The 14080-nt window shown below is 46.4% G+C and overlaps 1 protein-coding gene across 1 annotated transcript in view; it reads left to right on the forward strand.

The window, feature by feature from the left end:
* LOC144610258 (V-type proton ATPase subunit B, brain isoform) overlaps positions 1-14080 on the forward strand; it is a 29274-nt gene that overhangs the window by 7613 nt on the left and 7581 nt on the right. Inside the window, exons 6-9 of the mRNA XM_078428847.1 lie at positions 4479-4618; positions 5571-5672; positions 7569-7666; positions 8457-8580. Coding sequence (XP_078284973.1) covers positions 4479-4618; positions 5571-5672; positions 7569-7666; positions 8457-8580 — 464 coding nt within the window. The remainder of the gene's footprint in view (positions 1-4478; positions 4619-5570; positions 5673-7568; positions 7667-8456; positions 8581-14080) is intronic.

Below are 14080 nucleotides of genomic sequence, written 5' to 3' on the forward strand. Positions count from 1 at the left end.
CCTCCATGCTTTGTAGTGCTCTTTGTCCCAAAGGAAACAAATTGTTGACAAAATAAACATAACACAAAAAGTAAGGAAATTTGTGTTTGGTAGATTATTTCTTTGTTGTAACAATGCTTCTTGGCAATAAATCTTATACTGTTGGAAAGCCTGTTTATTTCCCTTTTAAATGGTGCCACATTTGTAAGGAACATGCATTTGTGGGATGAGCAGTAGAGCTGAGTATGTGGGTTGCGCCCATGAAAAATCTGCCAAATCTTCTCTGCCAATGCCAAACAGCTTATTCTGCCATTGACTCTTGTTCGGTGTTGTTTGGTGGATTGGATGATTGAAGTCTGAAGAAACAAGACATATTGGCAATTTAACAATTTATTCATTTAATAAACAGGAGCCTCAGTAGTGTGTGGAAGAACCATACACAGCCACAACAGCCATTCCATTCTCTCCACTCCCAAATTCTGGAGGTAGTCTCTGAGAAACCCTGCTCTGTGGGGGCGAGCATTGTCATCTTGGAGGATAGAGTTCGGTCCCAGACTGTGGAGATATGGGATTGCCACTGGTTGCAGAATCTCATCTCGATATCTCTGCATTGAGATTGCCTCCAATGATGACAAGCCTCGTTTTGGCTCCAATGATGACAAGCCTCGGAGATACCGCCCCACACCATCACACTGCCTCCACCAAAAGATGTTACTCTATCGGTGCAGCAATCAGCATAGCGTTCTCCGCGTCTTCTCCACACTTTGCCCCTATGATCCAACTGCCGTAGGCAGAATCTGGACTCATCGCTGAACATAACGTTCCTCCACATGTTCAGGTTCTAGTGCACGTGTTGCCGACACCAGCGCAAACGGGCCTGACGGTGAAGGGCAGTCATGGCAGGCCTCCTGGCAGCCCTATGAGACCGGAGATCGGCTGCGTGCAGTCTGTTCCGAATTGTCTGGGCAGAGAGCCGTCGGCCATATCGTCCTGCAAACCTTGACTGCAAATCTGTAGAAGACAGCCTACGGTTCCTAAGTGCTGACAGGGTGAGGAAACGGTCTTCTTCGGGTGTCGTCTTCTTGGGACGCCCACTTCGCGGCCTGTCTCTGACATCCCCCGTTATATGGAACTTGGCCTTCACTTTGGAGATGGTACTAGGGCTCACTCCAAATAATGCCGCAACTTGGTTTTGTGGAACACCAGCTTGAAGTTGCCCTATCGCACGGGCCCTATCCAGATCAGTCAAACGTGGCATTCCGATTCTTGGAGCAGACACCTACTGACCACTGTAGCAGGGCCCATGCTCACAGATGCTGCCAATCAGGTGCCAATCAGGCACCTGATTGTCAGCACCTGGGGGTACCAGAAGCTCAAAAACAAGTCAATAGCAACAGCAGAATAAGCTGTTTGGCATTGGCAGAGAAGATTTGGCAAATTTTTCATGGGCGCAACCCATATACTCAACTCTGCTGCTCATCCCACAATGCATGTTCCTTACAAATGTGGCACCATTTAAAAGGGAAATAAACAGGCTTTCCAACGCTATAAGATTTATTGCCAAGAAGCATTGTTACAACAAATAAAAAATCTACCAAACACAGATTTCCTTACTTTTTGTGCTATGTTTATATAAAATACAATTTAAAAAAATGTTTATATAAAAAACTACACAAAATACAATACATAAATACAATTTATTGTACCTTACCAGCTTAACGGTTCACTTTAAACGTTAGTCCAGTCATCCGTTTAGTCTTGGACACGGAGAGCACGTTCTATCAGTAAAATCCAGACATTACGTGTTATGTCGGCACGGTGGCGCAGCGGTAGAGTTGCTGCTTTACAGCGAATGCAGCGTCGGAGACTCAGGTTCGATCCTGACTACGGGTGCTGCACTGTAAGGAGTTTGTACGTTCTCCCCGTGACCTGCTTGGGTTTTCTCCGAGATCTTCGGTTTCCTCCCACACTCCAAAGACGTACAGGTATGTAGGTTAATTGGCTGGGTAAAATGTTTTTAAAAAAATTGTCCCTAGTGGGTGTAGGATAGTGTTAATGTATGGGGATCACTGGGCGGCACGGACTTGGTGGGCCGAAAAGGCATGTTTCCGCGCTGTATATATATGATATGATATATGATATGATATGTGTGACTCGACACTTGGTCAATGCAAATACAATAGGCAAATTCACAACGGTTTATGCGATCAAATTGTCTAGCTTGATTTAGAGATACAGCAGGGAAACGGGTCCTTCAGCCCACTGAGTCAACGCTGACATCGGCCACCCGTTCACACTGGTTCTATGTTATCCCACCCGCTCATCTACACGCTGCACTGTAGGGGCAATGTACAGTGGCCGTTTAACCCACGCACGTCTTTGAGATGCCGGAGAAAGTCGGAGCACCCGGAGGAACTTCTTGTGGTTTTAGATTTTGGATTTAGAGATACAGCGCGGAAACAGGCCCTTCGGCCCACTGGGTCCGTGCCGCCCAGCGATCCCCGCACACTAACACTATCCTACTCCCACTAGGGACAATTTTTACATTTGCCCAGCCAATTGACCTACAAACCTGCATGTCTTTGGAGTGTGGGAGGAAACCGAAGATAGACAATAGACAATAGACAATAGGTGCAGGAGTAGGCCATTCAGCCCTTCGAGCCAGCACCGCCATTCAATGCGATCATGGCTGATCACTCTCAATCAGTACCCCGTTCCTGCCTTCTCCCCATACCCCCTCACTCCCTTATCCTTAAGAGCTCTATCCAGCTCTCTCTTGAAAGCATCCAACGAACTGGCCTCCACTGCCTTCTGAGGCAGAGAATTCCACACCTTCACCACTCTCTGACTGAAAAAGTTCTTCCTCATCTCCGTTCTAAATGGCCTACCCCTTATTCTTAAACTGTGGCCCCTTGTTCTGGACTCCCCCAACATTGGGAACATGTTTCCTGCCTCTAATGTGTCCAATCCCCTAATTATCTTATATGTTTCAATAAGATCCCCCCTCATGCTTCTAAATTCCAGTGTATACAAGCCCAATTGCTCCAGCCTTTCAACATACGACAGTCCCGCCATTCCGGGAATTAACCTAGTGAACCTACGCTGCACGCCCTCCATAGCAAGAATATCCTTCCTCAAATTTGGAGACCAAAACTGCACACGGTACTCCAGGTGCAGTCTCACCAGGGCCCGGTACAACTGTAGAAGGACCTCTTTGCTCCTATACTCAACTCTTCTTGTTATGAAGGCCAACATTCCATTGGCTTTCTTCACTGCCTGCTGTACCTGCATGCTTCCTTTCATTGACTGATGCACTAGGACACCCAGATCTCGTTGAACTCCCCCTCCTCCTAACTTGACACCATTCAGATAATAAGATCTCAGAGAAAACCCATGGGGAGAACGTACAAACTGTGTACAGACGGCGCCCGTAGTCGGGATCGAACCTGAGTCTCCGGCGCTGCATTCGCTGTAAGGCGGCAACACTACCGCTGCGCCACCGTGGTGACGGGGAGAACATGCAAACAGCGCAGACAACACACGAGGCCGGGCTGGAACCCGTGTCCCTGGCTCTACCACGTGTGCTGCCCAATAATACATTGCAGTCTAGCCCATTTTAATCGGGGACATCTCCAGAGATGTTGCTTGTGACGCTGAGTTAATCCGCCATTTTGTGTCTATCTTCGAGTTAACCCTATACCTTTCCAAGCGCCACACCCTGGTGCATTTCTCCCCATGCTCTCCGTCACCGTCGCCTCCGACTGCTGTTGTTCGGATATGTCTGAGATCATTCTAGTAAGTAGACTTTGTACTGTGAATTTGTATTACATGTTTCACTGTTTAGCAACTGATATCTACAACAAAGCTCTCATTTATGGTGTACTGGTCAAAAAGTATTGTCTGTAATTATTCTACAATGACTCTTGCTTTATAGACAATAGGTGCAGGAGGAGGCCATTCGGCCCTTCGAGCCAGCACCGCCATTCAATGTGATCATGGCTGATCATTCTCAATCAGTACCCCGTTCCTGCCTTCTCCCCATACCCCCTGACTCCGCTATCCTTAAGAGCTCTCTCTTGAATGCATTCAGAGAATTGACCTCCACTGCCTTCTGAGGCAGAGAATTCCACAGATTCACAACTCTCTGACTGAAAAAGTTTTTCCTCATCTCAGTTCTAAATGGCCTACCCCTTATTCTTAAACTGTGGCCCCTTGTTCTGGACTCCCCCAACATTGGGAACATGTTTCCTGCCTCTAACGTGTCCAACCCCTTAATAATGTTATACGTTTTGATAAGATCTCCTCTCATCCTTCTAAATTCCAGTGTATTCCAGCTTTCAACTGATTCATTTAACGGTGTTGTGCCCGTAAACACGTGCTGAGTGTGTCACTGGTATTAGCTCACGTTCCAAGATGCCCTGCTGCAACAAGACCTGAACTCAAAAAACCTGCACCTGATCACAGTTTATTATATATTTTATGCTGTTGCCGTTTGTCAGGTCAGCCCATAAATCCTCAGTGTCGCATCTACCCTGAGGAAATGATTCAGACGGGGATCTCTGCTATCGACGGCATGAACAGCATCGCACGAGGGCAGAAAATCCCCATCTTCTCGGCCGCAGGTTTACCACACAACGAAGTAGGTCATATCTTGTCATGTCTTCACGGAGCAAATACGGATGGCAATACTAAGTGCCAATTGAATATTAGGTTTGGGTTTCTCATTATGTGAAGCGGGGTACAATGAAAAGCATTTGTCTGTGTGCTATCCAATCCAATACTATTAAGCATGAACACAATTAAGCCAAACTCAAAAGGTAGAGTGAAGAGAAAATGACGGGAGTGCAGGATCTAGTTTCTCAGCATTGCAGGACAGCAGTTTCAGAGAGCACATCATTGGTCAGATTAACGCCAAGGAACTTGAAGCTCTCAACCATTTCCTGTTTGGTACCATTGATGCTGATTAGATCATAGAAACATAGAAAATAGGTCCAGGAGTAGGCCATTCGGCCCTTCGAGCCTGCACCGCCATTCAATATGATCATGGCTGATCATCCAACTCAGTATCCTGTACCTGCCTTCTCTCCATACCCCCTGATCCCTTTAGCCACAAGGGCCACATCTAACTCCCTCTTAAATATAGCCAATGAACTGGCCTCAACTACCTTCTGTGGCAGAGAATTCCACAGATTCACCACTCTGTGTGGAAAAAAACTTTCTCATCTCGGTCCTAAAAGACTTCCCCCTAATCCTTAAACTGTGACCCCTTGTTCTGGACTTCCCCAAAATCGGGAACAATCTTCCTGCATCTAGCCTGTCCAACCCCTTAAGAATTTTGTAAGTTTCTATAAGATCCCCCCTCAATCTTCTAAATTCCAGCGAGTACAAGCTTCCTTAACTGACCAATATTTTCTTGAGAGACTCTAGTGGCTATTGAGGTGACTGTAACATCAACAAGTTAACATACAGGACAATGCAAGGCCGTGGCAAGCATGTAAGCTGAAGGGGGAAGTTTCACTTTCTCACTCCGTGCTCTGTGCTCTGACGATTGCAGCATGTTTAACACGGGTATATTCCTGATTTGTCCACAGATTGCTGCCCAGATCTGTCGTCAAGCTGGTCTCGTAAGGAAATCAAAGGATGTTATGGACTTCAGTGAAGAAAACTTTGCCATTGTGTTTGCTGCAATGGGTGTAAGTGTTCACCGTGTCATCGCCCTCTGTATCCTGTTTTTTCCCCTCAAAAATGGCCTGGAGTAGAAGGAAGTGAAGATGCGCAAGATTGTGCTGGGATGTAAGAAAATAACTGCAGATACTGGTACAAATCTAAGGTATTTATTCACAAAATGCTGGAGTAACTCAGCGGGTCAGGCAGCATCTCAGGAGCGAAGGAATGGGTGACGTTTTGGGTCGAGACCCTTCTTCAGACCAGATGTCAACTTATTTACATCGGCGGCAGCCCAGTGGGATGAACATTGACTTCTCCAACTTTAGATAGTTCCTCTGTCCCTCTCTTCCCCTCCCCCTTCCCAGATCTCCCACGATCTTCCTGTCTCCACCTATATCCTTCCTTTGTCCCGCCCCCCCTGACATCAGTCTGAAGAAGGGTCTCGACCCGAAAGGTCGCCCATTCCTTCTCTCCTGAGATGCTGCCTGACCTGCTGAGTTACTCCAGCATTTTGTGAATAAATGCCTTAGATTGTGCTGGGATAGTCTGTTGTTTCCGCAGGAAGATAAGGTTGCATTGAAAACACCCTTTTTTTTTAAAGTGCAATATTGGGGAAGTCTAGAGATTTGTTGAGCAGCATCCAAGAGACAAGAATGTTGTCTTCTCCCGAGATGCTGCCCAAAGATACTAGAGGAGCAAGATGGACCACTCCGTCGAAATTGCCAATACTGAAATGTACGCAACGGAGCGGAACGTCCGCCATTTTAGTAGGCAAGACCCGCCGTTCGCTCTGCCTCTTGCAGTGTAATCAGTGTTTTGGGGGAACAGTACGTGTGATGATACCATAAAAATGCAGAAAATATCTCATCTATCAATTCACAGATTTTTGTTATTTTTTTCTTTTTAAATGTTTCTGCCTACTAAAATGGCGCCGTGACGTACTACGGTTTTTAAGGGTCGAGTGGTCTATCTTGCTCTGCTCTATTGTCTTTGATGCTGCCTGACCCGCTGAGTTACTCCAGCATTTTGTGTGTACCTGGTGGAAGGAGGTTCCAGCACTCTCATAGATCGAGTTGCACCATAATGTACTGTGTACACTGAACATGCAATGTAATGGCATAGATAGGGTAGACAATCAGAACCTCCCAGGGTGAAAATGTCAATGGCTGGCGGGTGTAGTATTAATGTCAGAGGGGGAACATTTAAAGATGTGCGGGTCAAGTTTTATTTTTAATAGGAGTGGTGGGTGCCTGGAATGCTCTGCCAAGGATACTAGCGGAGGCAGGTCTGATAGTGGCATAGAAAACATAGACAGAACAAATAGGTGCAGGAGGAGGCCATTCGGCCCTTCAGGCCAGCACAGCCATTCATTGTGATCATGGCTGATCATCCACAATCAGTAACCCGTGCCTGCCTTCTCCCCATATCCCCTGGTTCCACGAGCCCATCGAGCTCTATCTAACTCTTTTAAATTCATCCAGTGAATTGGCCTCCACTGCCCTCGGTGGCATTTAAGTGGCTTTTAGATATGAACAGAATGGAGGGATATGAATCACCTGTACTCATAAATACTCCAAAGACGTACAGGTTTGTAGGTTACATGGCTGGGCAAATGTAAAAATTGTCCCTTGTGGGTGTAGGATAGTGTTAGTGTGCGGGGATCGCTGGGCGGCGCGGACCCGGTGGGCCGAAGGGCCTGTTTCTGCGCTGTATCTCTAAAAACAAAACCTGCCGGCAGAGGAGATGAGTTTAACGTGGGGTGATGTTTGGCACAGACATTGTGAGCGGCGGGGCCAGTTGCTGTGCTGTGCTGTCCTACATTCTGTGTAACGTGGCGTTGTGTGATGTCAATTTTTAACATAGTTAAGAAATTTGGAGAGACACTGTGCAGTTGAAATTGATGATCATTTTACTCCTTGCAGGTAAACATGGAGACAGCCAGGTTCTTCAAGTCAGACTTTGAGGAGAACGGGTCGATGGACAATGTGTGTCTGTTCCTGAATTTGGCTAATGACCCGACGTAAGTTTTCACTGACGCCTCATTAGAAAAAAGTAATTAAAAATTCCAATGGCATGAAGTTTACATCACAACGTTGAAACTTGTTTAAAAAGAGTTTTGGCGCGTGCACGAGCTGACCCTTGTGTGGAGAGTTCAAGTTTACCCCCGTTTCAGTTTATAGAGGTTGAAGCTGAAAATGTGATTTATTATGTTGTGCGTATAAGAATTCTAGATTACATGTGCTCAGTTTATTTTGTTGAAGAAGTGATTTAATTGATATTTTGAAGATGGGGAGGAAAAGGTTTTGCTTTCCAGAGGCATGTTGTAAATTAGAAAGTTAAACTGATGGTCTTCTAACTTCAAATAGCCCTTGCTTTCCTTCTCTCTCCATCTCTCCCCCTTCCCAGTTCTCCGACCAGTCTTACTGTCTCCGACTACATTTAATCTGTTTTCTTTGATATTATCTTCTCCCAGCTAACAATGATCTATTCCATATTTTCCTTGATCTCCATTCCTTTTGTCTTGTTTTCACACCTTACACCTCCTTATCTATGTGTCTCCCTCTCCCGTGACATCAGTCTGAAGAAGGGTCTCGACCCAAAACGTCACCCATTCTGTCTCTCCAGAGATGCTGCCTATCCCGCTGAGTTACTCTAGCGTTTTGTGTCTTATCTATCGATGGTCAGATGTTTCTCGGTGAAAGATGGTGAAAGCTCACAAGAAATTGAACGGTCTTATTGCTCAAGTTGGCTATTTCATTTACTAAAAACATTGATAAATGTCAATTGAACTGTTAACTTATCTCCTGCAGTATTGAGCGAATCATCACTCCTCGAATTGCTCTAACAACCGCTGAGTTTCTGGCCTACCAGTGTGAGAAGCACGTGCTGGTTATCCTGACTGACATGAGCTCTTATGCTGAGGCGCTTCGAGAGGTAAATTCAGACAGACTTTAAAGTTTTTTTAAATGTTGCCTGATAACCTCATGGAATAGTCTTTATTGGTTTCTATAGTAGTTTGGGAGAGGTATATAATCATCGTGGAGTAGAGCATAAACTGCCGGGTCCGTTGCTGTTGTGATTGTCCACGTGGGTCTTGGTATTCTGGGTCCCATCATCATCATCATCATCATCATGTGGACTGCAAGTTGCCTGCCTGGGGTTTCTTTGAAGGTGGGTTAAATTTTGCACACCGGCTTCCACATATGCTTAACAGAGGAGGTCTTGATGCAGGATTAACAAACTTATCAGGAAGGCTGGCTCCGTCCTGGGGGCGGAGTTGGATTCATGGGAGGTGGGTCTTGGAGGGGATGATGCTCCTCCAACTGCGGAGCATCCTGGACAATACGGCTTACCCCCTCCATGACACACTGGTCAACCTGAGGAGCACCTTCAGCAACAGACTGGTCCCACCAAGATGCGGCACAGAACGCCACAGGAGATCCTTCTTCCCTGCGGCTATAGACAATAGGTGCAGGAGGAGGTCATTCGGCCCTTCGAGCCAGAGAATTGGCCTCCACTGCCTTCTGAGGCAGTAAATTCCACAGATTCACAACTCTCTGACTGAAAAAGTTTTTCCTCATCTCAGTTCTAAATGGCCTACCCCTTATTCTTAAACTGTGGCCCCTTGTTCTGGACTCCCCCAACATTGGGAACATGTTTCCTGCCTCTAACCCCTTAATAATCTTATACATTTCGATAAGATCCCCTCTCATCCTTCTAAATTCCAGCGTATACAAGCCTAGTCGCTCCAGTCTTTCAACATATGACAGTCCCGCCATACCGAGAATTAACCTAGTAAACCTACGCTGCACGCCCTCAATAGCAAGAATATCCTTCCTCAAATTTGGAGACCAAAACTGCACACAGTACTCCAGGTGCGGTCTCACTAGGGCCCTGTACAACTGCAGAAGGGTCCTGACCTGCTATCAAACTGTACAACACCTCCCCCTTCTGTCATGGGGTAGACTGTACAACACCTCCCCCTTCTGTCATGGGGTAGACTGTACAACACCTCCCCCTTCTGTCATGGGGTAGACTGTACAACACCTCCCCCTTCTGTCATGGGGTAGACTGATTCTCCCCAATCTTTGCACATCACCAGTCCTTTCCACTTGTGACTTTAATTGCATGTTTCATGTATTTTGTGTTTTATGACTGCTGGGAGATCAATTTCCCTCCTGGGATAAATAAAGTTCTATCGTATCGTGTCAAGGGAACCAAAATGACTGGGAGGGCAGACTCCCAAGTATTAAGGCTCGTCTAGAAAAAAACTAATTGTCATAAGATCCTTGGACCTCAGCAGATCTGGCAGCATCTGGGGAAATGGACATCTGAAGAAAGGTCCTGACATTTCAGACATCTGAAGAAGGGTCCTGACCAGAAGCATCTTCTGTCCATTCTCACAGATCCACTGAGTTTCTCTCGTACTGTGTTTTTTTTTGCTCAGAATTCCAACATTAGTCTTGTGTTTCCTAATCTTGGTGGACCTTAACACATGTTGAATTTGATTGGCAATAGCAGTTTGTTGAAAAGCACAAAATGGGATAATGCTGAAATGTGGGCAGCTTGTGCTATGTTTGACACTGTTTGACTCTGCAGATTAACAATGCACACTCAGAATTACTCCTCAGGACTGAGGAGCAAATTTAAGAAGGAAATCAGGAGATAAATTAAAGGGGCATGAGATAGCACTGGTGGATAAGATTAAGGAGAATCCAAAGAGATATGATAAATACTAGACCAAGTGGACCCGTTGGGTCCATTCCTCGTAGAGGGGGGGGCCGGGAAGGGGAGAGGGTGTGACTGAGTGAGCCCTCGACGCAAAGTCTCTCCTGTATTGGTGTAGCACCCTCAACCCCCCCACTCAATCCCCCTTATGCCTCCTCCTCCACCGTCTGACCCACTCCATCCCCCCTAGACCACCCCAACTTGCCCCTCCACTGCCTCCAACCCCACTCCCCCAGCCCTGCCTCCACCCCCATTCCCCCTCCCCACCCCTATTCCCCCCTCCCCTCACCCCAACCTCCCTCCCCTCCCCCCACCCCCACTCTCTCTCCTGCCCCCCTTCCCCCCACCCCCATTCTTTTTCCCCCACCCCCTCCTCCCCCACCCCCACTCTCCCCTCCCCCACTCTCTCCTGCCCCCCCCCCACCCGCACTCTCTCTCCCCTCCCCCTCCACCCACTCCGCCGCCACGCCCACTCCGCTCCGTAGAGCTGTTGGCGGCGAAAGGCACTTACCAGTGCCCGTGCGTTCAACGCTGACTACCGGCGTGCGAGTCTCCCCCGGGGCCGGGAGAGGGCGAGGGAACAACAGCGCGGGCGGCCCCGCTGCCGGCGGCCATCTTGTTTTGCCGAGTGAGGAGCAAATGAAGTCGAACGTGGCCCATTGTGACGTCATACGCTGAGCACTTTCAGGAAATGGGTTAGAAAGGGAATTTTAAAAGCTTTAAATCTCTCTAGCTTTAAAAATGTAGCTTCAATTTGAATGAGAGTTGTTACGTGTTATGGGCAGGATAATGGTGAGTAACATGGTGCAAAATTGTGGCGTTATGGTGTACCATTTTGGCTGTACGAACCAATAAAAGTGGACACATACACACAAACATACACAGAGTTTTAGAGATAGATAGGTAGGTAGGTAGACAGACAGACAGACATTAAGAGAAAAGGATGACTGAGGTGAGAATACCTCCGTTCACTCTGCGTAACACCTCCGCTAAGTCTGCCTAAAACTACCTGATCTACCAGTTGCTAAACACTGTAACTTCCCCTCCCATTCCCACACTGACCTTTCTTCCTCCATTGTCAGAGTGAGGCCCAGCGCTGATTGGAGGAACAACACTTCATATTTCGCTTGGGCAGCTTACACCCCAGCGGTGTGAACATTGACTTCTCTAACTTCAAGTAACCCTTGGTTTCCCTCTTTCTCCATCCCGCCTCCCTTCCCAGTTCTCCAACCCGTCTGACTGTCCTTGATTACATTTTATCTCGGTTTGCATTGTTGTTTCCTTCTCCTAGCTAACAATGACCTGTTTTACATTTTCCTTGATCTCTATCCCCATTGTCTCGTTTTCACACCTTGCACTTCCTTATCTTTGTATCGCTCTCTCCCCTGACTTAATCTGAAGTGTCAAGCGATTGAAAAAAAGTTTCCCCCAACCCCCACATAAAACGAACCAAGGAACACTAAAACATACTTTTAACACATACTAAAAAGAAGAAAGGACAGACAGACTGTTGGCGAGGCAGCCACTGCTGGTGGCGCCACCTGGTGTTTGAATGAGAAATTAGAAGGTGTTTGCAGAAGACACTAAAAAATTGGTATCATAAATAGTGAAGATTATCAGGAAGTGCAGTAGGCTCTTGATCAGCTGGGCAAGTGGGCTGAGGAATGGCAAATGGAGTTTACATCAGATAAGTGTGAAGTGGAAAGTCAAACTAGGACAGGGCCTTCACAATGAATGGCAGTGCCCCGGAGGTGTAGAGCAGACGGGTCGAGGAGTACAAGTACATAGTTCCCTAAACGGCACGTCGCAGGTAGATGGGGTGATGAAGAAGGCTTTTAGCAGGCTGGCCTTCAACTGCCAGGGATTTGAGTGCAGCGGTTGGGATGTTATGTTCCAGTTATCCAAGATGTTGCCAAGACTTGGGGGCCGGAGTCGTAGGAAAAGCTTGGACAGGCTAGGACTTTATTCCTTGGGGCACAGGAGCCTTAGGGGTGATCTTACAGAGGTGTGTGAATTCATGGGGAGAATAGATCGGGTGAATGCACTGAATCTTTTTCTCACGGTAGGGGAATTGAGAACTCGCGGGCATAGATTTAAGGTGAGTGGGGTAGGATATAATAAAATCCTGGGGGGGGTAATTTTTCCACACAGTGGATGCTGTGTATACGAGATGAGCTGCCAAAAATAGTAGTTGAGTCAGGTACAATAATAGCATTTTAAACCTATTTGGACAGGTACATGCGTAGGAAAGGTTGAGGGATTTGTCTAAATGTCGACAAGTGGGATTATGTGAGATGGAGTATTTTGGTCAGCATGGGTTGAGTTGGGCTGAAGGGTCCATTTCCATGCTGTAATCACTCTGACCTCTATTGACTTTTAGCTTTGAAGATTGGGTTGAGAATATTGTTAAAGGATACTGGTATTGTTTGAATCTATTGGACTATCAGATCTACAATGGCTCTTTTACAGTTCAATCTGTATCTAGATGTTTAATTTGTCCTCCAAATATTTATTGGGTTCCATTTTGACAGCTACTATTGAATTGCTGTAGCTAATATCAAACTAATGTGTTTTTATCAAAAATACTAGAGGAACAAGAGACCACTCGACCCTAAGAACTGTAGTACGTCACGGCGCCATTTTAGTCGGCAGAAACTTGCACAAACATGTAAAAAGAAAAATAACAAAAATCTGTGAATTGATAGATGAGATATATTCTGCATTTTAATGGTATCATCACACATACTGTTCCCCCAAAACACTGATTACACTGCGAGAGGCATAGCGAACGGCGGGTTTTGCTTACTAAAATGGCGGACGTTATGCTCCTTTGCGTACTACACTTCAGTATAGGCGATTTCAACGGAGTGGTTCATCTAGTTCCTCTGGTATCTATTGTTTTTATATAGCTATTTGGCCGTTATATACCTTTTTTATGCCGTTTCAAAGCCATTTTCCAGGACTAAAATGACCATTTGGAAATGCTATATTTGTTTTTAATCAGTGTACTGAATGGATGTATAAAATGAACAGAGCTAAGGTGTTATTTTATTGTTGTGCTTAGCGTACTGCGGTGATATAGTACTCCAGTCCTGGAAAGAGCTGAGTTGACAAGCTCTTTAATACTGCCGTACTTCTGTCAGGTGTACAGGGCATTGGTGAGACCACACCTGGAGTATTGCGTGCAGTTTTAGTCTCCTAATCTGAGGAAAGACATTCTTGCCATAGAGGGAGTACAGAGAAGGTTCACCAGATTGATTCCTGGGATGGCAGGACTTTCATATGAAGAAAGACTGGATAGACTCGGCTTGTACTCGCTGGAATTTAGAAGATTGAGGGGGGATCTTATAGAAACTTACAAAATTCTTAGGGGGTTGGACAGGCTAGATACAGGAAGATTGTTCCCGATGTTGGGGAAGTCCAGAACAAGGGGTCACAGTTTAAGGATAAGGGGGAATTCTTTTAGGACCGAGATGAGAACGTTTTTTTTCACACAGAGAGTGGTGAATCTGTGGAATTCTCTGCCACAAAAGGTAGTTGAGGCCAGTTCATTGGCTATATTTAAGAGGGAGTTAGATGTGGCCCTTGTGGCTAAAGGGATCAGGGGGTATGGAGAGAAGGCAGGTACGGGATACTGAGTTGGATGATCATATTGAATGGCGGTGCAGGCTCGAAGGGCCGAATGGCCTACTCCTGCACCTATTTT

This window comes from Rhinoraja longicauda, chromosome 36 (genome assembly GCF_053455715.1).
Source record: "Rhinoraja longicauda isolate Sanriku21f chromosome 36, sRhiLon1.1, whole genome shotgun sequence".
Lineage (NCBI taxonomy): Eukaryota > Metazoa > Chordata > Chondrichthyes > Rajiformes > Arhynchobatidae > Rhinoraja > Rhinoraja longicauda.